The 25,626-nt window shown below is 39.7% G+C and overlaps 1 protein-coding gene across 1 annotated transcript in view; it reads left to right on the top strand.

Annotated features, from left to right (window-relative positions):
* Positions 1 to 1,148: 1,148 nt before the first annotated feature.
* The window catches only part of SLC26A3 (solute carrier family 26 member 3), a 28,716-nt gene continuing 4,238 nt past the window's right edge, over positions 1,149 to 25,626 (top strand). The window contains exons 1-17 of the mRNA XM_067041639.1: positions 1,149 to 1,279; positions 1,873 to 2,012; positions 3,215 to 3,325; positions 3,578 to 3,750; positions 5,123 to 5,287; positions 6,710 to 6,862; positions 7,317 to 7,399; positions 11,105 to 11,252; positions 11,363 to 11,476; positions 11,584 to 11,661; positions 15,825 to 15,920; positions 16,911 to 17,017; positions 18,313 to 18,382; positions 18,475 to 18,567; positions 19,899 to 19,994; positions 23,222 to 23,455; positions 25,387 to 25,441. Coding sequence (XP_066897740.1) covers positions 1,149 to 1,279; positions 1,873 to 2,012; positions 3,215 to 3,325; positions 3,578 to 3,750; positions 5,123 to 5,287; positions 6,710 to 6,862; positions 7,317 to 7,399; positions 11,105 to 11,252; positions 11,363 to 11,476; positions 11,584 to 11,661; positions 15,825 to 15,920; positions 16,911 to 17,017; positions 18,313 to 18,382; positions 18,475 to 18,567; positions 19,899 to 19,994; positions 23,222 to 23,455; positions 25,387 to 25,441 — 2,047 coding nt within the window. The remainder of the gene's footprint in view (positions 1,280 to 1,872; positions 2,013 to 3,214; positions 3,326 to 3,577; positions 3,751 to 5,122; positions 5,288 to 6,709; positions 6,863 to 7,316; positions 7,400 to 11,104; positions 11,253 to 11,362; positions 11,477 to 11,583; positions 11,662 to 15,824; positions 15,921 to 16,910; positions 17,018 to 18,312; positions 18,383 to 18,474; positions 18,568 to 19,898; positions 19,995 to 23,221; positions 23,456 to 25,386; positions 25,442 to 25,626) is intronic.

Below are 25,626 nucleotides of genomic sequence, written 5' to 3'. Positions count from 1 at the left end.
ATTCTGTTCACATTGGACAAAAGAGAAGCTTTATGTTGTAGAAGAAACAGCAAAGTCTGAAAACAGAAGTCGCATTTTTGACAGTGAACTAGCTGTATGACCTGAGGAAAAGATTCTTAGATTTTTATGGAGACTTTTATGTGCTATTTATTATCTTCTCATTTGTAAGAAGCTGACAAGTATAATAATAGTAATTGCCTCAAAGAATTTTGAGGGCTAACTAGATAATGTGCATAAAAAAACTTTTGCAAAACTGATCTTTTAACTGTAGTAAAAAGGATTGAGATAAGAACCAAGAAATTAACAATCTTGTGCAGAAAATGCAGATAGTTAGAATAAGAACTACCATTTAGTGAATGCTTGTAGTGTGCTAGATGCTTTGAGGCAATGCTAGATGCTGTGAAAACATTCTCATTTAATTTTCACCATCCCCTTGAAATGAGTATTATTATTCCAAGTATACAAATGAAGCTCAGAAAGGTTAAGTAAATTGAGTAGTTTCCTCAACTACAAATGATAAAACTCTGTTTAATTCCCAGAAATAATAAGAAAATACCTTAAATGGGCAGTATCCTTGAATTTCACAAATTAAAAACATTTTATAATATATTACAAAAATTCTGATGGGTCAAATGGAACAGTCTTGACTAGAGTTAGGGGCAATGAATAGACTTTAAATCTAACCTGTCCCAGTACCCCCAGTGCCATAACTTTGTAAACATTGCTGAAAAAAAAATTTTTTTTAATAAATTCCTTTCTTGAGATCTCGCTTTACAAATCAAAAATGCACTCACTGGTTAGTAAACTGAGTCAATTTCTATTGCTTTTTGGCAATCTTTTTAAAATCAATCAATCAAAGCCCTTGTTTACTTACCCAAGAGAGCTGTGTCCAGCTCCTTGCAGTAAAAAGCGATTATCACAGTCGCAAAACACAATCTAGGTCCCTTAATCCAGCCTCTTTTGATCTCAAAAGGTGGTAACATTCAGTTCAGAGCTCACTCATCTGTAAATTGCATCACATTATCCCCGAGTTATTTAAGAAGCAAGCTCTGTTTGGTTTCAGGCATTTTTAACCTGCTAAAGGCAAGAAGGGTTTGCCACATAGTTCCAAAGGTCTTCCACTTACCACAACGGTCAGAGAAAGCAGAATGATCGAACCCATCGGGAATCAGTACGTCGTGGCCAGGCCAGTGTATTCTGCAAATGCTTTTGGGGAAGAACATAAGAAGAAACACAGACATCATAAGACACTTCTGGATCATCTCAAAAAGTGGTTCCGGTAAGATTTTTTTTAAGGTACTGGCATTAGAAGTAAATGAAGCACTTTCTCTGAAATTTTTAAGCTTCCAAGCTCTTCTTTCTAGCCCACAGTCTCCAAAGTCTTTTTTTTCAAACAGATATTTATAATTGTCTACTTATTAAAGATTTAAAATGTTTCTTTTTTCAAATATTTTTCTCCCCTCTCCAAAGTCTTTTTATCTTTGGTTTCCAAACCTCCTACTTCCTGCCAGGGCTAGAAAAGTAGTCTCTGAAATGAACACCAATCTCGGCTCTCAACACAATCTCTCCATATCAGAGGACTGATAGATGAGGACAGAGGAAAATTCTCCATCAAAGTGTTGTAAAGTCAAGCTGAGGATGACAAATAATTTCTATTGTGGCTAAAGAAAAGCAACATTTTTCTTAAAAAAAAAAATCCTTTGGTGGTGGTCAATCCTTTGGGGGCAGTTGATATGGGTAAGGAGGTGAATGTTAGTGGGAAAATTAGTGAAATGATAATATATTATTATCTTTACCAATTTTTCATTTACAATAGGTACTAAACTTAAAATTGGATATTAATAACTGAACAGTGGCTTTCAATGTTTTCAGCTGTTCTGCACAAAAGGCCAAGAGAATTGCCCTCTCTTTGTTCCCCATAGCATCTTGGTTGCCAGCGTATCGCATAAAGGAATGGCTCCTCAGTGACATTGTTTCTGGAATCAGCACAGGGCTGGTGGCTGTACTGCAAGGTAACTTTTTTTTTTTTGAGATATAATTCATGTATCATAAAATTCACCCTTTTAATGTGCACAATTCAGTGTTTGTTGTGTATTCACGAGGTTGTGCAACTATCACCACTAACTAATTGCAAGACATTTTCACTACAACCATCCCCCAAAATCTCTTGCAATCACTTCCCATCCCCCCTCCATCCATCTCTCGGCAACAACTTTCTGTCTCAATGGATTTACCTATTCTGAGCATTTCATGCAAACAGAGTCACAGAATATGTTGTCTTTGTGTCTGGTTTCTTTCACTTAGAATAATGTTTGCAAGTTTCATCCATGATGTACGGGTACTTCATTCCTTTTTATGGATGAATAATATTCTACTGTATAGATATACCACATTTTGTTTGTCCAGTCATGAGTTGATGGACATTTGGGTTGTTTCCATGCTGTGGCTTTTATGAATAATACTATTATGAACACTTGTACACAAGTTTTTGTGTGAACATGTTTCATTTCTCTTGGGTATATACCTAGGAGTGTAATTGCTGTGTCATATAATAACCCACTAGCAATGGTGAGGGTTCACATTTCTCCACAGCCTTGTGAACCCTTGTTATTGTCTGCCTTTGTTATTTTAGCTATCCTAGTGAGCATGAAACGGCCTCTCTTTGTGGTTTTGATTTGCATTCTCCCAACGACTAACGATGTTGAGCATCTTTGCATGTCATTACTGACCATTGGTACATCTTTGGAGAAATGTCGGTGTAAATCTTTTGCACATTTTAAAATTAGGTTATGTGTCTTATTATTGTTGAACTTCAATGTTAATTACATAATTCTGGATAATAGACCCTTATCCAAGATATGATTTGCAAATAATTTCTCCCTTTCTGTAGGCTGTCATTTCACTTTTTTGATAGTATCCTTTGAAACTCACATTTTTACATTTTGATGGGGCCCTGTTTATCTGTTTTTAATTTGGTTGCTTATGCTATAGGTGTCACTTCTAAGAAACCCATGCCTGATCCAAGGTCACAAAGGTTTACACCTAAGTTTTCTTCTGAGAGTTTTATAGCTTTAGCTCTTACATTTACATCGTTGATATATTTGAGTTAATAAAATAATTTTTAAGGTACAATCTTAAATACCTGAAGAACCTAATGAAAACTTCTATGATCCCTTTGCATGAAATAAGGACACTGATGCTTGTGTATTTACAGGTTTAGCATTTGCTCTGCTGGTCACCATTCCCCCAAGCTATGGGTTGTACGCAGCCTTTTTCCCAGTCATAATCTACTTTTTCTTGGGCACTTCTAGACACGTATCAGTGGGTAAGTGAACTACTGGGCTAATTAATGCTCACATTGCTTTTCTTTATGAATGCCATTAGACATGCATTGTATCAATTCCAAATTGTGCAGAATCCAGGAAAGGAGTCATAGTTTCTTGTAAGAATTAGGACTGGGGCTTGGGGAAGTAGACCAGAACTCCAGACAGCAGTCTTTTTATATGTGACATTATGGCTGAAAGACAACTGTGCTATAGGGAGACATAATGACTACAACTCGCCCTCTCTTTATTAGGTCCATTTCCAGTTCTTAGTATGATGGTGGGCGCAGTAGTTGTGAGATTAACCCCAATAGCCAATACAGCTGATCCGACAGTCACTAATAGCTCAGTGGCTAACGATTCATCACTAGATGAACATAAGGTGATGGTGGCTGCAACGGTCACAATTCTTTCTGGAATCATCCAGGTGAGTACTCTGTCACAGAATCTATCCTCCCCAATTTATGTGTCCTGACTGGTACAGGTTTTTGTGGTTTTTCTCCTTCCTGCCACCCCTCCCGACTCTTCCCATTAGTTTACATGCCTCCTTCAGTGGCCCATTGGAAATAATTTAAGAAGAGTCACTCACCACAGCCAGAAGTGAAAGGGCAGATCTACTTTGCAAAAAATGATTGAACGTGGGTCTAGAGAGAAGGAAAAATAAGAGTGGGGAGGCACATGTGGTGACAAGTGAAATGCTGAACTCAGTAATATATCTCGGAATTTATATACTCACTAAACAGAACTCTATGCAATAGAGAAACTGGCAGCTTGGGAACTTTTTTCTTTCTAATTCCTCATTGACTATAGTCTATTTGGAAGGGAGGGGCACTTAGTGCTTTGAATTGTCCATGTCAAAGATTTGGAGAAAGCTGAAAAGGATTATAGAGGGATTTAAAGCCTCACTCCCAAGCCACACCCCTGTCACCATGCCTGGATTATGAAAATGTCCCTATCCTCAAGATGTTAGATAGTGAAAATGTCAGACTCCTCAAGATGTTGCCTAAGTTTACGGCTAATGATATTATTAGTTAAGACCATTCCTTAAAAAAAAAAAGAAAAAAAGAGTCAATTCAAACCAAGACATAAGTGGTGGGTCTTCTTGACCAACAATGGGGTCAGTTCAACAATAGGGTCCGAGTGCATCTCTGATCCTAGTGCCTTTGCAAACACAGCTCAGTTTGCATTCCGGGGACAGGAATGGAGAGGTAGGCCAAGCATCTATCCATTTACTTTCTTGCAAAATCCTGATGCTTTGGGGGAATGAACCACTTTTGCCCTCATTTAAAATCAAGCACTTTTGATGTCATGTGCAGTTACTATTTCCTAACGAAAGTCAAGCAACTTGTTTGAGGGAATCTGAATGGATGCTTGCCCATGCATGCGACAGCAGCTGTAAAGGGTAACTGAAAATTCCCTGGGAAAATTTATGAGGGCTGATGCTAGATAAGATTCTGCTATGAAAGGTTTATGGGTGAGTCTCCTAAAGATACCGCACCTTCAAAAGAGGGAAGAGAAGAAACCTGTTAGTTCTTGGGGGTATACTGGACTGATGTGCTATTTGAACACCATGTAACATTCCACCTTGGGGTGGAGGGGGGGGTGTTGGGATGGGGGAGGGAAGAAAAGGGTGGTACCTTGCATGGGAGGTTTTCCAGGAGGCAAAAACACTTGCTTCTTGAAGACACAGGAGTGGAGGCTGAACATCCACATTTTGAATCATTACAGTAGCTGATCCTTCAGTCTGCTGAGGTGTTCTCTGAATCTACACTAACAAAGGCTCTGCTCTCTCTTTGCAGTTGCTCATGGGGGCTCTGCAGCTGGGCTTCGTGGTGATTTATCTGTCCGAATCCTTAATCAGTGGCTTCACCACAGCTGCCGCTGTTCACGTTTTGGTTTCCCAGCTCAAATTTATTCTTCAGCTGACAGTCCCAGCACATGCTGACCCATTTTCAATTTTCAAAGTAAGTGTTCTTTTTGCTTAAAAAATATGGAAATACACGAAATTCACTATCATGTTTCCAGGAGAACTTTCCTTTCATGCCTTCATGCCTTTGCTGCAGGACTTACCTATAACTTCCAAGAAATCAACAGTCTGTGAAATGCATTCACATTAAGAAAAAGTGGCAAGAACAACGCTGAAAATCTACCACAGCTACCATATACCACATCAGCTGATGTGAATAACAGAAATTAACTACCACTTCTCTTAGATTTGTCTTCAGTATTTTTAAAAAGAAAAAACATCGATGCCCATTATTAAAAGTTTGTCCCAAGTTTTAACATCTTTCTCAAAATCTTATTTTGAAAGAAATGTGCTGATTGAGTGGAAGTGCTTCCCTATTTCTAAAGAGCAGGTCTTGTTCTTTTAGAATTGAAGTTCTTCTGACTCTTATGAATCCCTGTTTATAAAACAAAAGGAAATTGGCCAATATGTAAATAGAACAGTGGTTCTTTCTTCTCTCCTCTAAAGGATGTTCTGTAGAACAGAGAGTGTTCTTAGTGCCTCTGAATTTATGCATTTTTGTCCTCATTCTTTTTTCCTTTCTGAGGCTAGCTACAGGTTTGTCTCTTCTATCTTTTCAAAAATTCAGCTTTTAGTTCCATCGATCCTTTCTATTGTTTTTTTAGTCTGTGTTTCATTTCTTTCCACTCTGATCTTTGTTATTTCCTTCCTTTTACTGGCTTTGGGCTTGTTAGTGATTCTGTCAAGACAGTCTTTGGGAATCAGAGACAAACTCCCTCCACATTGGAACCAGACCTCTCTCACTCTCATCCAGCGCTATTCCAGAAGTGGAGTATTTGGGGAACCATTTGGGATCAAGTTTGGACCTGCTTGAGCTGTCTGGATCCCACAGATATGGCACCCAACTGGCTTCGAGAATTGCACAGCTAGCCAGGAAACTAGTTTCCAAAAGTGACAGAGAGAGTCAACGAAGAAATATGAGGGGTCTGAACATTAAAAAAAAAAAAAAAAAAAGCCAAGGAATTAAGGGGATACATGCTAAGAAAAACTACCAGAGGTCAAAGGTTATTCCCCGGACAGAGCAGTAGTGTTCATTATGAAATAAAAAAGATGGCAACGAGACCTAAGACCAGAAGAGACCAGTTATAAAAATGTGAAAAACATCCAAGAAAATTCAACACTAGAAGAAGAGCATCCCTAAACCAGTGTGGTGACAGTGCTGTGCTGACTCACCCTTCTCGTATCTCCATGCTAGTCTCTACAATTACTCGTAGCTAACATGAGCAGAACTGGGAATTGCTATCAACCTGTCAGTCGTTTCACGTCTATGTTTCTTTTTATCGATTTGGAATTAATTAAGTGTTATATCCAAATTACACATTAATGTAGCACTTGGGTGTTTTTTACTTTTATACTTTAGGTACTAATTTCCATATTCTCACAAATAGAGAAGACTAATATCGCAGACCTTGTGACATCCTTGGTTGTCCTGTTGGTGGTATTTGTGGTTAAAGAAATAAATCAGCTCTACAAAGACAAACTTCCGGTGCCCATTCCAATTGAACTCATCATGGTAACTGATTGTCTCAAGACTTTCTTTCATAATTCGTTAGTCTTGTGTTTTTATGTCTAAAGCCCTTCACCGTCTGTAGATCAGGAGGTTTTAGTGGGACCGGTGACCTCTCTGCAGTTTCTGGGTATCATATTTAGTATGGTTTTCTCTTTATTCAGAATTTAATAACTTGCTTTGATGATTTGGGGTTTATTCTTTCCATGTAAGACAAGGATGGGGCAGAGAGCAGACCTCTGAGAATCCTAGTGAGAGACCCATTGGAATGGAGCTGTGGTTCTCAGCTTTGGTGGTACATTAGAATTGCCTCGGGACTTTTCAAAAAGTAGCCAAACCTGAGCTTGAGATTCTTATCTAATAAGTCAAGGGGTGGCTTTTGGCAATGGTATTTTTTTTTCAAAGCAAGACTCTTAGTTACATCTCCCATTTCTAACTTGGGCAATTTGCAACTTTGCAGACTGTGATCGCAACAGGTGTGTCCTATGGCTTTGACTTCAAAAACAGGTTTAACGTGGCCGTGGTTGGGGAGATGAAAAGTGGGTAAGTGTCTCTCTTATTATGGCATCTCCAAGCACTAATTGGAGAGTAAGCAGTAGTGACGAACGACTCCAAGCTGAAATGCATGAACCCAGCTCAGAACCCTCCATGTATCTGGCATCCATCATGCATCCAGGAGGAGGACTCACTATTCTCCTTCTAGGAGGGGGTCACAAAGGACACAGGGTCTGCAGTTCTTAACATCAGAAAGTTTCTCTGTGTGGAAGAACTCACAAACCAGAAGAGAAGGGGCTCACACGCAAGAAAAGTGAGATAGTGAAAGTAGAAAAATAGCCAAAGTAAACTTGCTCCTCGCCTTAAAAGGAACCGAGGGAAACCAGATTTCCTTGGCCATAAATTACTATAAACAATATGTAGTGTTTTGTTTGAGGTTACTGGAGCCAAGTTCCGACAGTTCAAAGGAGATACTGAAGGAATACCTGCCACACGCTGCTTGAGCAATCCAGATGGGCACACTCCGTCCTTTCTGAAGATCAAGTTCAAGACAAGCCCAGAGCCACTCTTAGCACTGCAGAAGGATGGGAGGCACAGCTTGTACAAGGAATTTGAAAACGTATTCCACTGCATTTATTGGATTGAGGAGGAAAATCCAGTTTTTTGCTCTTTCCTCTCTCTGCCCTCTGGCCATAGCATCAATTTCTTCCAACTTGCTTACCAAGGAAAGGTGGTATCCCTGTAAAAAAAAAAAACAAACCCTCCCTCCCTCCCCATGCTTAGGAGTATTTGAGAATTATTCCAGGAATCCTCATTTATATGCATTGTATTATTGACTTAAAACTAACTAAATTCTATTAAAAGCAAATATATATTTTTAAGCAAAAAATATTTTTATCATGAGATAAAATTGTGTTACCCTTCTAATATTTGGATCACAAATATCACTTTTAATTTAAATGGTAGAAATTAGGCTGAAGCTGAAAGACTATTTCTAGGGTTTCTCTCCACTCTGCAACTTTCAAGTGATTACGCTTTATTTAAACATCTTGGGAGACACAAACTAGATAGATAAGTATATACAAAATTAAAGAGGATCTTGCCAGAAAGGTTTTGAAATAAAAGGTAAGAACACTGAGTTACAATCTTTGAGACATTACTTAGTAAATATATTTTAAATGTCAGTGGACCTCCCTCCATAGTGTGTGTGGGTGGGGAAAGGGGTAACTCACATTTATAGGTCATTACACTCTACAGAGAGGCAGTGTAGCCCAGTAAGCAAACTCATGCTTTCTAGAGGCAGAGTGCCTAGGATTTACTCAGACTCACTTCCTGATCTTGGGCAAATAAACCCTGTGCCTTAATGTCTTTGGCTGTAAAAATGGGGCTAAAACTGGCATAGGTTATTACATAGGGTTCTTGTAAAGATTAAGTGAGTTAATATGTGTGATGCCCTGAAGTGCCTGGCCTACTGTAAGTGTTCAAACTGCATTACTGCTGTTCGTAATTTAGCACCTAAATTAGGTACTAGGCACTTTACACGCTTTTTTAAAAAAAATTAATTGATTTATTTATTTTATTTTTGGCTGTGCTGGGTCTTTGTTGCTGCGCCTGGGCTTTCTCTAGTTGTGGCAAATGGGTGCTGCCCTTCTTTGCAGTGGGCGGGCTTCTCATTGAGGTGGCTTCTCTTGTTGCAGAGCATGGGCTCTAGGCACACAGACTCAGTAGTTGTGGCTCGCGGGCTCTAGAGCGTGGGCTTCAGTAGTTGTGGCGCATGGGCTTAGTTGCTCTGCGGCATGTGGGATCTTCCCGGACCAGGGTGCGAACCCGTGTCCCCTGCATTGGCAGGCGGGTTGTTAACCACTGTGCCACCAGGGAAGCCCCTACATGCTTTTTACAGTCCCACTTTTTCTGAGTGATAATCGAGTGAGCATTTTAAATTTCTGATGATTGCAAATAGAAGATAACTGGAAGGTAACGATTGCTAATTATTGCTAATCTGTTATTAATGAATATGACACCTTAGACGTGACTTTGTGAAGCCACATACACTGAATACAAATAACTTGGCTGAAGGAAAGAGATCATTGAAATAGTAAAGGAAACACAAAGGATATATTCAGATTCCAGAGGGACCCTGTAATAGTAGCTTACGGGTACTTTGTACTTTACAGTGTGTCAACAGTAGTCACATTCATTATTTATTTGACCTTCCCACAAAAATTATGAAGAAAAGAGAACAAGTGTTATTATCATCACCTTACAAATGAGGAACCTGGGTAAGTAGCAGAGGCAGGAAATGAATCAAGTTTTCAGACTGTAAATCTCCATCACACCACTCTGCCTATGGTGATTAGAGGCTAGAACAAAAGAATAATAGCAGGCTTCTGGTTATTTTGGTATAAAATGCAAAATATAATTGTACCACTGGTTTTAGATTATATATAATATTCCAAGCTAACTTTCTGATTTATGAAAGCTACAGAATATGAAATAATAGTACTTCTTCAAAATTAGAGCTAAAAATGTATTAACATTCACAAAACATGAATAGCAATTTAAAAAGAGTTGAATGGACCCAATTAACTTACCTCCAATAAATTTTAGGTCAGAAACAGATGTTTATAGGAGCTGAGCATTTTAGTAAATTGATGTTGAGTTTGAGATATTTGGACTTTATAATACAATTAGTAACTATTATTTAACTGCTCTAAGTTCATGAGGCACAGGCACAGGAGTATCCTCTGTGACTTGAATGTTTCCCTGACATTATCTCACTTTAAATGGAAACCCGCCCTCCATCAGGGCCACAGCTAGCTCTAGAAGTTCTGTGGAGTGCAGGGCAGAGTCTAACGCCCATCTGTTTGTTAAGGGTTTTCCATGAAAGTTTATCATTATCAATGAAGGGAAGGATTTCTTGCTTTCCTTCTCTCAGAATTGTGTTTGCTCGAAGAGCCTTCATCCATGGATAGCTATTAGAGGCATAAAGGGTGATACTTTGCAACCCAACATAACAAGTGGGACCTGAGACATTTTGCACAAAGCTTATATTGATCTAAGTGTACACTACTGTGTGGCTATGCTAGCCAAATCATATCAGATTTATCACTATCACTGGACTAGATTTATACTCATATCAAATACAGCCAGCATTGCTTTTCAACAGTAAGATAACAGATTCCAAGGTTTTCAGTGGTGCTAAATTCTTGCTAGTCATACTCCAAAGGCACAACTCAGCCTAGATTGCATTCATTCATTCATTGACTTGCCCAACAATTACTGACCACCTGATAATATGCTGTGAAGGACCATTGTTGGTCCTGGTCATAGAATAATGAACCAGTTACAGTCCCTGCTCTGGGTCTGGATGGAGAGTTGGGCGAGGGAGGGACAAGGATGGAAAACAGGAGGCATCAAGTACTGGGGAAGCATAGAGAATCTTGCCTAACCCTGATCTTGGGGGTGAGAAAAGACATTCTGGAGGGAAGGATAGGGATGAAGGGAATGGTTCAGGGAGAGGCAACAGCAAATTAGAAGCTTTCAAGGTGAGAGATGATGGGTGATGAGAAACAAAGAAAGCTTGGTATAGCTGGAGTATAAATTCTGGGAAAATGGTAGTAATTAAGCAAGATGTGGAAGAGGGGTAATTGGGACCTTACTAAGGAATTTGGACTTTTCCTGAGAAGAAATGGATACCATTGAAGGTTTATAAGCAGGTTGGTGACATTCTGACTTGCTTAATTTCAATTTCAGGTTTCAGGCCCCTATCACACCTAACGTGCAGACTTTCCAAGATACCATCGGAGACTGCTTTGGCATTGCCATTGTTGGCTTTGCAGTGGCCTTCTCTGTGGCCAGCGTCTATTCCCTCAAATACGATTATCCCATTGATGGCAATCAGGTAAGTATAAACCGACGCTGGGTCTAATTAGGCAACTTTACATACTATTTTGCATGCATAATATCAATGGTGCCGCGTCTAAAGAAGATTCTTCCTTGTTCTCCCATCAGGAGTTAATCGCCTTGGGAGTGAGTAACATATTCGGTGGATCGTTCAGAGGATTTGCAGCAAGTACAGCCCTCTCCAGATCAGGGGTCCAGGAGAGTACAGGAGGCAAAACCCAGGTATTGGAGGATCTTTGCTGTGATGGTCATCCTAACATGAGTCACTGGGGATGCGGAGCCCGGGGGGGAAAGTTGAGTTTGTGATGACAATGTTCTCATCTTCACAGGTTGCTGGCCTTCTCTCTGCTGTCATCGTGCTGATTGTCATCCTAGCCATTGGATTTCTTCTGGAGCCTCTGCAAAAGGTAGCACTCCTCTCTCGGACTGACATCTCTCTCCTTTGGGTGATGAATCAAGGACCCTGGTTCTTAAGCTGAGGAATCACAAACTAAACTAGGGAAAATGAGTATCTACAAACTCTCAGGTTCTCTTCTTAGCCAATACTCTACGGGCCAAAACTGTTTCTTTTTCTCCTGGCACTATCTTATGAATGTTAGGAATGCAAATATCCAACAACTCTACCCTTGCAACTCATACTCTGCCTTATCAAATCTCCTCTTCAACCGCTATGTTTGTAGCCCTAGATATAATTAATGTTTACATAGGAAGGCATCCTGGCACTGTAGCTTCGATATGGATTGACTAAAGAGAAGATTTTCTTAAAGGTTGAGGTCATCGGGGCCTCTATCGAATTCAGAGAATGGTGCTGTCAGCCACACAACCTGTTCTTAGGAATACGCCCTGCAGCTCCCAGAGTTTGGTTTGACTCCAAGACCAAAGTTGTCAGATTGCTGGATGGGAGCAAACAGCTAGACTTTGACCTTGTAACTTCACCTCATGCTCCTCTGTCCATCTCTCCTGAACTGTAATTTTTGAGGGCGTAGTTTAATGCTTTGTCCACCATGGCAGCATCCAGGTTACAAAAATAACAGCAGGGCCTAGAAAATACAGGATCTGTAGGAAACCAGATGATGGTCAATACCTTGTTCTTTGTGGTGTTAATTTGACTTTCAGGGAGTACAGGGGGCACCGGCTCTAGTCCTGTAGATGTACTTCTAAGCGGCTCTGCCGCTTATTATCTGTGTGTTTTGGGCAGATTACTTAACCTCTCTGAACCTCAAGTTGCCCATTTGTAAAACAGGGAGGGAAATAGTCCCCACCTCACAACAACAGAGTTGTTGCAAAAATTGAAAGAAATAATGCACGTGAAATATTTAGCCCAGGGTGTGGCACGTGATAAACACTTAATAAATAATAGCCTTTTTAAAAATTTTATTTATTTTTGGCTGTGTTGAGTCTTCGCTGCTGTGCAGGGGCTTTCTCTAGTTGTGGTGAGCAGGGGCTATTCTCCGTTGTGGTGCGTGGGCTCCTCCTTGCATGGGCTTCTTCTTGTGGTGGCTTCTCTTGTTGTGGAGCATGGGATCTAGGCACGTGGGCTTCAGTAGTTGTGGCATATGGGCTCAGTAGTTGTGGCTCACAGGCTCTAGAACGCAGGCTCAGTAGTTGTGGCGCACAGGCCTAGTTGCTCCACGGCATGTGGGATCTTCCCGGACCAACAATCGTACCCGTGTTCCCCTCATTGGCAGGTGGATTCCTATCCACTGCGCCACCAGGGAAGTCCCAATGCTAGCCTTTATTGTAAAGATTATTATTGTTGTTGTTATTCTTATTCTACAAACATTCTATTATACCTCTGACTACAAAGGACATAGAGATAGGACACAGCCCACCAAAGTCTGTTGGTTGTTATCTAGGCCTTTTTCCCTGTTGGTTGGTAGCTGGAACGTGAGTTTTGTCCAAGGTTTCTGGAGTCCCAGTGCAGTTATCCTGAATGCGGCCAAGCAGTACACAGTACTCTTTGCTAAAATTATGCATTCTTCCTATGCTAACGTACTGATTCAGAGGAATGGCATAAAATGGGTCAAAAAGTCACCACCAAAGACATAATGTGTATAAGAATTGGACATCTCAATAAAAATAAATGCACACACAGCTCCCCAACATAGAGAATTCTGCCCTGTGTGCTTCCTCCCATGTGTATCCCTGGGCTCTATCTCACACCCTTCAATTGGGAGAAACTAAAAACACAATTGCCATTTAAAATCCTATCTCTTTTGTGAATAAACCACACCAATGACGCTGTCCAGGATGCTAATCAAAGGCCCTACTTTGTAAAGGAACCATGTGACAATTCCTTCTCAGACCATTGTGTCTGCAATGTTTTTCTTTCATCTGAATAACTGGTCTACTTCTTTTTATCATATAAGGACAAAATAACCCTTCATGATAGCTAAGAATGAACGTTCCTTGAACGCTTACTAAGCATCAGCAGAGTTCTAAGCATTTTGTTTACAATTAATCCTTTATATCAATTACAGTATGGACACCTGGTTCCTGGTAAAATGATTCCCCTTTTCCTGTCTATGGCTTCTCAGGGTTCTGTAATCTTTATTTTTCTTTAAAGGGCTCTATTGTGTATGTATTTCACTGTAAATTGTTTCCATTTTTTTAATTTATTTTTTTAATTTTTTTTGCGGTACGCGGGCCTCTCACTGTTGTGGCCTCTCCCGTTGTGGAGCACAGGCTCCGGACGCACAGGCTCAGCGGCCATGGCTCACGGGCCCAGCCGCTCTGCGGCATGTGGCATCTTCCCGGACCGGGGCACGAACCCGTGTCCCCTGCATCGGCAGGAGGACTCAACCACTGCGCCACCAGGGAAGCCCTTTTTTAATTTTTAAAAAAATTTAAATTGAAATATAGTTAATTTATAACGTTGTATTAGTTTCAAGTGTACAGCAAAGTGATTTGGTTATACATATATATGTTGTTTACCCATTTTCAAGTTGTTTTTCCATAGAATACTGACCAGGTGGTAAATAATGCCTAATGAAAAGAAAAAATGTCTCTTCTGCAGGTGGTACTTGACATGTTTTATAGTAAAGTCCCCCAAAGCAGCAGGCTTATTGTACAGAGTACTGTGAACCTTTCACACAGCTACCATGGCAGGGGGGGCAGGGCATCTACATAGCTACACTACAATATCACAACCAGTACATTGACATCAGTACAGTACCATTAACCAGATTACAGACTTTATCCAGTTTCCCCCATTTTTTAACTGGTGTGCATTTGTGTGAAATTTCCTTTTTAAAGTCACTTAAGACAATATTTAGTCTTCTAAACAACAACCTCTATTCTCACAGTGAGTAAATGAGCCAGTCAGGCATTAAATTATAAACATAACTTGTGAAAACAAAAAATGTCTAGATCAGTTAAACTATATTTGAGATAGCAAAACAAACTGTGTTTGGTTTTTCTTTGTACATTTCTTTTATGGTGTGAAAGTAGTCAGTATATAAATTCCATAGTCCATTCAGAATCAAACAGCTGAATTGGGGGCAGGGGTTGGGGGCCTGTTCCTACCATTGTGTTAAAATGGTAGGAACATTTTAAGAGAGCGTGCCATTCAGCAGTTTTCACCTTAATTGTCATAATTCCTGCAAGACAAATTATCTCATTTTGGCATGCCACGAAACAAAAACTTGAGCTTAGCTGACCACCCAGACCCCTCTTCCTGACTCTACTGTTGAGCGGTATCGCCATCAGGCTTCTTAAACGAGGCTGTGTTACTGCCTCTTCCACTCATTAGTTCACCCACTCATTCGCTGAATAATTATGAAGCCCCTCCCACGTGCATTTACCACAGTAGGTCCTGGGGATCTAGCAGGGAACAAGACAGATAAGGTTCACACTGTCCCAGAGAGTCGGCGTCAAATCTTTGCGAACCTCTCTGTGACCTTCGGTTTCCTCTTACTAAAGGACATGATTACTGATCATCATTCAAGGTCTGAATTCTGATTCCAAGACCCCAAGCTCCCCAAGTTTATTTATTTTTTTAATATTTTTTTGATGTGGATCATTTTTAAAGTCTTTATTGAATTCGTTACAATATCGCTTATGTTTCACGTTTCGGAATTTTTGGCCGCAAGGCATGATCTTATCTCCCCGACCAGGGATGGAACCTGCACCCCCTGCATTGGAAGGCAAAGTCTTAACCACTGGACCACCAGGGAAGTCCCCACAAGTTTTTTTTTTTAAACAAAGAGCAACCCCTTCTCCCTACCTACAGTAAATAGACATACACTAGACCACCTCTGCCTGGGAAGAATTTCTTTTGGTCATAGGTCTTCAGATCTGCCTTTCTCTAACCCAAGGTACAGGCGAGTAAATGCTATCAGATCATCGGTGGCATGTCCCTGTCACTGTGGTGAGGACAAAATCATGGCTGGGGACAGCCCACAGTCCCGGGTCTGGTGTATCGTGCTTGGCATTGCACACCAGAAAAGGGTGTATCCTTTGATAGGCCTTGAGGCCCTTGAAAGGACTCACTTATTTACAGCCTTCACCTTTGCTTCTCTATGGTTATTGGATTATCTCAAAGTACATCTGCTCTTTATGTTTTTCACAGTCTGTCCTGGCAGCTTTAGCGCTTGGAAACTTGAAAGGAATGCTGATGCAGTTCACAGAAGTACAAAGATTGTGGCGAAAGGATAAGTATGATTGTGTAAGTACAGGCGATGGTATTTGAAAGAGAGGAATCAGAATGACATTTTAATGCTGATGTAAAATGCATATTTATATTGTTAACAAAGTGAAATTTTGTTTCTGTCTGTTCAAATAACCTGAGTTTCTTTTATTTGCTATCTTGAAACTACATACTCTAATGATTATTATCTGGGATTTTAATGTAAAAGGATGAGCTACTTACAAGTAGGAAATGGTCCATGAAACAGAAGGAGAGAACTTCTTAGATCCGTTCTAAAAATTCTTGCAGTCACCTCTAACACCACAGAAACTCTCTGAATCTTAGGGTGTGCATTGCTTCTGTTCTTCATTACATCATAGGTTAGTTTCCAGAGAATCTGTGAAGAAAAATTCTGAACATTCCTTTTGGAAACACTCTATAAAGGCTCCCCTCACTCTCAACATGCCTTGCTATGAGAAGCCTGTGTCCCTAATTATATCAGGGTCAAAGTCTGTGGTGTAAAAAGGCTCGTTAACATAGCTTATGGTACTTAACAAGCATAAAGTAATAAACCACACTTGGTTTAGTTTTGCTGCTGATAGATCAGTGTTAGGGATTTTAACACTTTTTTGGCATGCTAGGAGTCTGGTAGAGGCAGTAGTCTTTAATTAAATCGGCGGACCAAAAGTAAGAGATTAGTCCAGGCTCTACCAATTAATTTGCTGATTTTGACAAAGAGCAGCTGGTTCTGGAATTTTCGCTGTGACAGATTCGATCATTTCCTTAACCGGCTCAGGGATGGGATTAGAAATGGATACACTCTCTTGGGATTTTTGAAAAGATTTGCTTGTGTTTCGGCAGCTCAGAACACTAGCCAGCAGAAATGACCTCAAGGCAGGTCCCTTCTTCTGTGCACTCCCAACTTCTGCTTTGGGCCCTAGAAGTTCATGCTTTCTTATAGCTCTGGACCTAGGACACTGTACTTAAATGAGAGTAAACTGTAGTGTACGTGTTGCCTTCTTTTGACAGCTAATCTGGGTCATGACCTTCATCTTTGCGGTTGTCCTGGGCCTCGGTTTAGGCCTGGCTGCCAGTGTGGCGTTTCAGCTCCTGACTATCGTCTTCAGGACCCAGTTGTAAGTGCTCATTGTGGTCTGCATCCTTGCAGGCTTTGACCTGCCCAGGTCGGAAGAGAAAAAAACCTGTCACTTGTTAAGGGAAAAGCAGTTTAGTTGATAGGTATGCAAATCTATCAAGATTGGCTCAGCCTCGGATTTCCCTGGTGGTCCAGTGGTTAAGACTCCGCGTTTCCACTGCAGGGGGTGAGGGTTTATCCCTGGTGGGTACTAAGATCCCACATGCTGTGTGGTGTAGCCAAAAAAAATAAAGGAAGAGAAGACTGGCCAATCTGTTCTGCCTCACCCCAAGGCCTGAAGGTGAAAGAATGGCCCAACCTTAGAGCATCAGCCAGATCCCACCAGTTATTGGTCTGCTTCCTGCTTTGACACCAATTCAAAGAAATCATAAATCTGAGTCTGTTTGCCCAGCTGTAAACTGGTGGTAATTCTATTCTGAGCAGGTTTACTGTCTTTGTCTCAGACTTGTTAAACATGGGAAAATGTTTCTGAGAAGATTCTGAGATTCTCCATGTCTGGGGGGGTGTTGTTGTTCCTCTGGATGGGTTGTTAGATTGGACTCCCACCTGAAAATCAAGGAGCTGGATTAGAGAACTTCTCAAAGGCCCCTCTCATCCCAAAATGCCACAAAAGCTACTTAGAATTCTTGATTTTTAACAGAATTCCAAATAGAATTCCAGTCCAAACATCTTTGGATTCTTAAATCTGCCGTGTAATGTCACCACCGTGTGGTCACTCAGCCTATGTTGGATTACATGGCATGACAGACAGATAAGGCTTGTTGGGATCTCAGGTGTTCTAGAACAGAAGGTGTTATCACAGTTAAGGTTGATCCTGGACTGACGGAACACATTTACATTGAAATGTTCCTGCACTTGTTTATTCACTTACATTTTCATTCATTTCTTGGGGACCTATCGAACACAGAGACAAACTGAGTGGTCATAGGCAAATCATAATACTTCTCCATGTCCTTATCTATACAACAAGGTGACGTATCTGCCTTATTTCACCCACTAACTGATATTCAGAATCAAAATGGCAAGGCATATGGAAGTGCTTTGTAAACTGGATATGGTAAATGGGAGGAGAGGCACGGTCCCAGGAGCAGTGGGAGGGTCAGTCAAAGAAGGTGTTTGCCCTCCAGGGCATGATAGCCTGAGGATTCCCCAACTTTTAAAATTTGGAAAAGTGAGCCTGCTTTGTTTTGGGATGCTGGGAAAACATCGACGTTAGCCTCATAGGCCTAACATATATACATGAAGGATTCACTTGGTGTTGATTTTTCCCTACAGTCCCAAATGCAGCACGCTGGCTAATGTTGGAAGGAGCAACATCTATAAGAATAGAAAAGATTACTCTGAAGTAAGGAAAATTCATTTTTTTCTTTGATTTGCTAAATGATATTAATATTAAGTTTAATGGGCACCATCTAATATGACTTCTCTGCCTTACAGATGTATGAACTAGACGGTGTGAAGATTTTCAGATGTCCAACTCCTATTTACTTTGCAAACATTAGTTTCTTTAAGCAGAAACTTATCGATGCTGTAAGGTTTCGGGTTATTAATTTTTTTTAATTCCGCTGAATATCTAGGAAAGAAATGCTTGTTCTGCAACAAGAGTGTCATTCATTTCACATATGTTGAGGCTGGGTTGTGATTGTGTTTTTGTACCCTATGTCCCAGGGCAGGTGGAACTACATTATAAGGGGTCCATTACTATGGTGGGAAATGAGACTCCTTGTATAAGGTCCAATATAGAGACCCTTTTTATTAAATTCTGCTGTAAAGTAAAAAGATTTACCACAAGATTTTGGGCTGCTGGTTTTTAATAGATGGTCTCCTACAGATTTTCTTTGGGAATCAACTTCAGAAACAACACGAGTCCTTAATATTTGACTGCATCATTGAAGAGATTCAGGATAGCAAATGAATACTTATAAGTGAAATGAACAAATATAATATAAATGAATATTTAACACTAAATAACAACTAATGTCCCTGGTGGACTGGAGGGAAGCTGACAAAGAAGCAGACTTTAAGGTTAAGAAAGAAGAGCTCAGCACTCACTCTTTCACATGCCTTCTGGTCCACTCTGTACCTTGCATAGAGCTTCTGCCTTAAACCCTAACTATTTTTACTCATTTGTTATGCATCAAATATCTTTCTCCCCAACAACTTTTTTTTTTTTACAAAAATGGGATCATACTGTCTATCTGGCTTTAGATACTGTCCTTTTCACTTATCTTTCCATCTCACTACATTTTTTTGTCAATGATTTTTTTATTACATAATTTGATCCTCCTTACTTATTACTCTGGAGCTAAATATTACCACAATAAGAACACATTTGTTTTGAAAAAGAGAAAAATGAACGTTACCCTCAGATCTAATACTAAAAGTATAAAATAAGATACATAATAGTAGATATTATAAAATATAATCATATAAATTTTAATAGAATAAAAATTATCTAGAAGCAGGATACTAATTAGATGCCACTCATATTCAACAAATAGAAAAAAATAAAATAAAATAAAATTCCCTAAGGGTTGTGTGGGCCAAAAACAAAATCAAAAACTTCAAATAGAATTTAGACGCATTAATGGATACTTTAGGGATAAAACCTGGATGGTACAGAGGTTTTTTAATGTTAACTGCATACAGGCTGAGCAGACCATAGGTCTGATACAATGCTCTCAATGATGATGTTTGGACCACTTGTAAATTTTATTTTGAATATCTGCTTTATGTGCCCCAGTCCCTCAAACCATCCCACTTAATTATGCTATATAAGTAGAACTATGCTATTAACTAGAATTATGCTATATAAGTAGCAGAATATTCACATTCTTGTAACACAGCAATGGGCGTTTCAGGTTGGCTTTAGTCCACTTCGAATTCTTCGCAAGCGCAACAAAGCTTTGAAGAAAATCCGAAAACTGCAGAAGAAAGGCCTGTTGCAAATGACACTGGTAAGCTTCTTGCCCACATTTCTGCATATTATAGCTAAAAGCTTAGTAAAATGTAGTTCAAGAGGTTGGTTCCATTCGTTTAAATGAAATGCCGGATAAACAAAGTACTTTGTGTGTCAATTAGTGTCATGTTTTTAAGGGTCTCCTTAAAATTGTATTCTCCTAAGAAATTTTTTATTCTTCAAATAAAACAGTTTATAATCCCATCACTTGACCCAACTCTGAATCTATGCTTCAGAAATTCACTACTTATCCTTGACGTACAGTGTTTTGTTTAACATCTTTAGTGGAGTATATTTGCTTTACAATGGTGTGTAAGTTGTTGCTTTATAACAAAATGAATCAGCTATACGTATACATATATCCCCATATCCCCTTCCCTCTTGCGTCTCCATGCCACCCTCCCTATCCCCCCACCCCCACCCCGCCTAGGTGGACACAAAGCACCAAGCTAATCTCCCTGTGCTATAGGGCTGCTTCCCACTAGCTATTTTACACTTGGTAGTGTATATATGTCCATGCCACTCTCTGACTTCGTCCTAGCTTACCCTTCCCCCTCCCCGTGTCCTCAAGTCCATTCTCTATGTCTGCATCTTTATTCCTGTCCTGCCCCTAGGTTCTTCAGAACTTTTTTTTTTTAGATTCCATATATATGTGTTAGCATACGGTATTTGTTTTTCTCTTTCTGACTTACTTTACGCTGTAGGACAGTCTCTAGGTCCATCCACCTCACTACAAATAACTCAATTTCGTTTCTTTTTATGGTTGAATAATATTCCATTGTATATATGTGTCACACCTTCTTTAGCCATTCATCTGTCGATGGATACTTAGGTTGCTTCCATGTCCTGGCTATTGTAAATAGAGCTGCAATGAACATTGTGGTACATGACTCTTTTTGAATTATGGTTTTCTCAGGGTATATGCTCAGTAGTGGGATTGCTGTGTCATATGGTAGGTCTATTTTTAGTTTTTTAAGGAGCCTCGATACTGTTCTCCATAGTGGCTGTATCAATCTACATTCTCACCAACAGTGCAAGAGGGTTCCCTTTTCTCCACACCCTCTCCACCATTTATTGTTTGTAGATTTTTTGATGATGGCCATTCTGACCGGTGTGAGGTGATACCTCATTGTAGTTTTGATTTGCATTTCTCTAATGATTAATGATGTTGAGCATCCTTTCATGTGTTTGTTTGTAATCTGTATAGCTTCTTTGGAGAAATGTCTATTTAGGTCTTCTGCCCATTTTTGGATTGGCTTGTTGGTTTTTTTGATATTGAGCTGCATGAGCTGCTTCTATATTTTGGAGATTAATAATCCTTTGTCAGTTGCTTCATTTGCAAATATTTTCTCCCATTCTGAGGGTTGTCTTTTCGTCTTGTTTATGGTTTCCTTTGCTGTGTAAAAGCTTTGAAGTTTCATTAGGTCCCATTTGTTTATTTTTGTTTTTATTTCCATTTCTCTAGGAGGTGTGTCAAAAAAGATCTTGCTGTGATTTATGTCATGGAGTGTTCTGCCTATGTTTTCCTCTAAGAGTTTTATAGTGTCTAGCCTTACATTTAAGTCTTTAATCCATTGTGAGTTTATTTTTGTGTATGGTGTTAGGGAGTGTTCTAATTTCATTCCTTTACATGTAGCTGTCCAGTTTTCCCAGCACCATTTATTGAAGAGGCTGTGTTTTCTCCATTGTATATTCTTGCCTCCTTTATCAAAGATAAGGTGACCATATGTGCATGGGTTTATCTCTGGGCTTTCTATCCTGTTCCATTGATCTATATTTCTGTTTTTGTGCCAGTACCATACTGTCTTTTTTCTTTTAATTTATTTATTTTTGGCTGCATTGGGTCTTCGTTTCTGCGTGTGGGCTTTTCTCCGGCTGCGGCGAGCAGGGGCTACTCTTCGTTGCAGTGTGCGGGCTTCTCATTGTAGTGGCTTCTCTTGTTGCGGAGCACAGGCTTTAGGCGTACAGGCTTCAGTAGTTGCAGCACACAGGCTTAGTTGCTCTGTGGCATGGGGGATCTTCCTGGACCAGGGCTCGAACCATGTCCCCTGCATTGGTAGGCAGATTCTTAACCACTGGGCTACCAGTGAAGCCCAGTACTATACTGTCTTTTTACTGTAGCTTTGTAGTATAGTCTGAAGTCAGGGAGTCTGATTCCTCCAGCTCCATTTTTCTTTCTCAAGATTGCTTTGGCTATTTGGGGTCTTTTGTGTTCCCATACAAATTGTGAAATTTTTTGTTCTAGTTCTGTGAAAAATGTCATTGGTAGTTTGATAGGTATTGCATTGAGTCTGTAGATTGCTTTGGGTAGTATAGTTATTTTCACAATGTTGATTCTTCCTATCCAAGAACATGGTATATCTCTCCATCTGTTTGTGTCATCTTTAATTTCTTTCATCAATATCTTATAGTTTTCTGCATACAGGTCTTTTGTCTCCTTAGGTAGGTTTATTCCTAGGTATTTTATTCTGTTTGTTGCAGTGGTAAATGGGAGTGTTTCCTTAATTTCTCTTTCAGATTTTTCATCATTAGTGTATAGGAATGCAAGAGATTTCTGGGCATTAATTTTGTATCCTGCTACTTCATCAGATTCATTGATTAGCTCTAGTAGTTTTCTGGTAGCATCTTTAGGATTCTCTATGTATAGTATCATGTCATCTGCAAACAGTGACAGTTTTACTTCTTCTTTTCCAATTTGGATTCCTTTTATTTATTTTTCTTCTCTGGTTGGTCTGGCTAAAACTTCCAAAACTATGCTGAATAAGCATGGTGAGAGTGGGCAACCTTGTCTTATTCCTGATCTTAGTGGAAATGGTTTCAGTTTTTCACCATTCAGAATGATGTTGGCTGTGGTTTTGTCATATATGGCCTTTATTATGTTGAGGTAAGTTCCCTCTATGCCTACTTTCTGGAGGGTTTTTATTATAAATCAGTGTTGAATTTTGTTGAAAGCTTTTTCTGCATCTATTGAGATGATCATATGGTTTTTCTTCTATTTGTTAATATTTGTTAATATCCTTGTATTCCCGGGATAAACCCCACTTGATCACAGTGTATGATCTTTATAATGTGCTAGCAGATTCTGTTTGCTAGTATTTTGTTGAGGATTTTTGCATCTATGTTCATCAGCGATATTGGCCTGTAGTTTTCTTTTTTTGTGACATCTTTGCCTACAGTGTTTTTCTTGGTCACAGTTCTTATGCATATTAGTATCCTCTCTTGCAGAAAGGATATATATGTACTGTTGATGGCTTTAAAGATTCTGATGAAGAGCTGGACAATGATAATATAGAAGAACTGGATCAGCCCATCAATACCACAGACCTGCCCTTCCAGATAGACTGGAACACTGATCTTCCTCTCAACATCGTGGTCCCTAAAATCAACCTCCACAGCCTTATTCTTGACTTTTCAGCAGTGTCATTTCTTGACATTTCTTCAATGAGGGGTCTCAAAACGGTAATTTCTTTTTTTCTGAATGGAAACAGCTAATCAGTCACTAAAGGTAAAAAAGGTGTATTTGTGGAAGAATGCTCCTTTAGATAACACTTGCTTAAGTAGAAATAAATTTTAATCTTAGAATATTTCATGGAGGGAGTGCAGGTGGGGCGTGTTCAGAGAACTCTTTAAAAGTGCATTTCCCATGAGACTGCATATAATTTCTAATGTTTGCTTATAAACAACAATGATCATAATCCTATTAAATTCCAATTTTGCAGTGTCTTCAAATCCTTGCAGGTGTTGTATCTAAATTGTCCTGAAATAGAGGAGGTCTTGGGAATAAATGCAATAGTGGGACTTCTGTTTTTTCCTCATCTGTCATAAGCCAGTGAGATTTCACTTGACTATATAATAATGTGTGATTTTTTTAAAGTAGATATGCAAAATAATAAATGTCACATGTGATTTTAAAACAGAACTTGTAACAATCAGGTTGCAGGTTGTTTTCTTTGGAGTTTCATCATCATTTCTAAAATAATGAGTTTCTAACAGAAATGCAGAAACAGATATCAAGAGAATTTAAGAATTCCAAGTCCCCCTCTTTTGCTTGTTTGTTTTTTTTTTCATAGAAATCTGCCTACATAAAAACTGACCTAAAGGGGCTTCCCTGGTGGTGCAGTGGTTGAGAGTCCGCCTGCCGATGGAGGGGACACAGGTTCGTGCTCCGGTCTGGGAAGATCCCACATGCCGCGGAGCGTCTGGGCCCGTGAGCCATGGCCACTGAGCCTGTGCGTCCAGAGCCTGTGCTCCGCAACAGGAGAGACCACAACAGTGAGAGGCTCGCGTACCGCAAAAAAAAACCACAAAACAACAACAAAAAACAAAACAAACAAACAAAAAACTGACCTAAGATCTATTAAGTATAGGTGAACTGGATATAAAATTCAAAAATAGGATCAATTTTATTTCCTTCAAACTTATCTTTAAAAAAAAAATCTAAACATCACATAGCTTTTGAGACTGCTTGCCTTTTCTTTTTCTTTGTTTATGTTTATTTTAGCTTTGGAGGAGAAAATACGCAAAAAGTTTATGTTTTGATCTTGGCAGTGTAGCACAAAGGACGGGGACTCTGCCTTCGGTTTCCTTCGTTTCCTTAAGGTCCTAATTCTTACTTCAGCCCAGTAGAGGCTCTAAAAGTGTTTACTGATGATAATAGTGATATTAATGATCGCTAAATTGATCAACAGTATAAGCTACTTTTTTTTTTTTTTTTTTTTTTTGCGGTACGCAGGCCTCTCACTGTTGTGGCCTCTCCCGTTGCGGAGCACAGGCTCCGGACGCGCAGGCTCAGCGGCCATGGCTCACGGGCCCAGACGCTCCGCGGCATGTGGGATCTTCCCAGCCCGGGGCACGAACACGTGTCCCCTGCATCGGCAGGCGGACTCTCAACCACTGCACCACCAGGGAAGCCCCAAGCTACTTTTCTTAGCCTTATATGACCTTTCTCATATCACTACTGGCCTTTGTTCTTAAAGAGCCTAGAGACCAGGAAAACGGATAGATTCATTGGTGCTAGATACCTCCAGGCACTGTGGACAGGAATAAAGAACAATGTGTATGGGTCATGGGGTTTTTTAACTTTTATATTGATGAAAGCTCTAAGTCAAGATCATCCCATAGAAGAAAATTTTAAAATTAAATCAGTTCATCTGTGAGTCAAGGCAGAACATTTTCCCATCATCCTTCCTTAGAGTTCTTTCCTTTGGATTTCTTTCTTTTTGTCATACAGCCTTGTTATTAACTTTAGTATCTGTATACTATTGTCTCTTTTCAAAATGTAAAAGGCTCTGAAAGCAACATGTCACCCTAAGACACAATTATGATAGTTTTCTTTATGATTCTGACAAGTGAAACTGTTCCCTAAGGAAGATCTACTTTCTTTTTAACAGATCTTGCAAGAATTTATCAGGATTCAGGTAGATGTGTATATTGTTGGAACTGATGGTAAGTTGTTCTGTTTTTATATTCTGACAATTTCTTCACTGCTAACTCTCAATCTAGACAGCTTCTCCAAAGAACAGGCACTTTTTATGATCACCAAGAAGGAAGTCTAATTTGTAGATTTCCAATAGAAATCTCTAGGGAAACAGCATATTTATATTTGAGTTGTGTCAGTATGTAATTAACTT

The sequence above is a fragment of the Kogia breviceps genome, chromosome 9 (assembly GCF_026419965.1).
Source record: "Kogia breviceps isolate mKogBre1 chromosome 9, mKogBre1 haplotype 1, whole genome shotgun sequence".
Taxonomy (NCBI): Eukaryota; Metazoa; Chordata; class Mammalia; order Artiodactyla; family Physeteridae; genus Kogia; species Kogia breviceps.
This window is presented reverse-complemented; position numbering and strand designations above follow the sequence as displayed.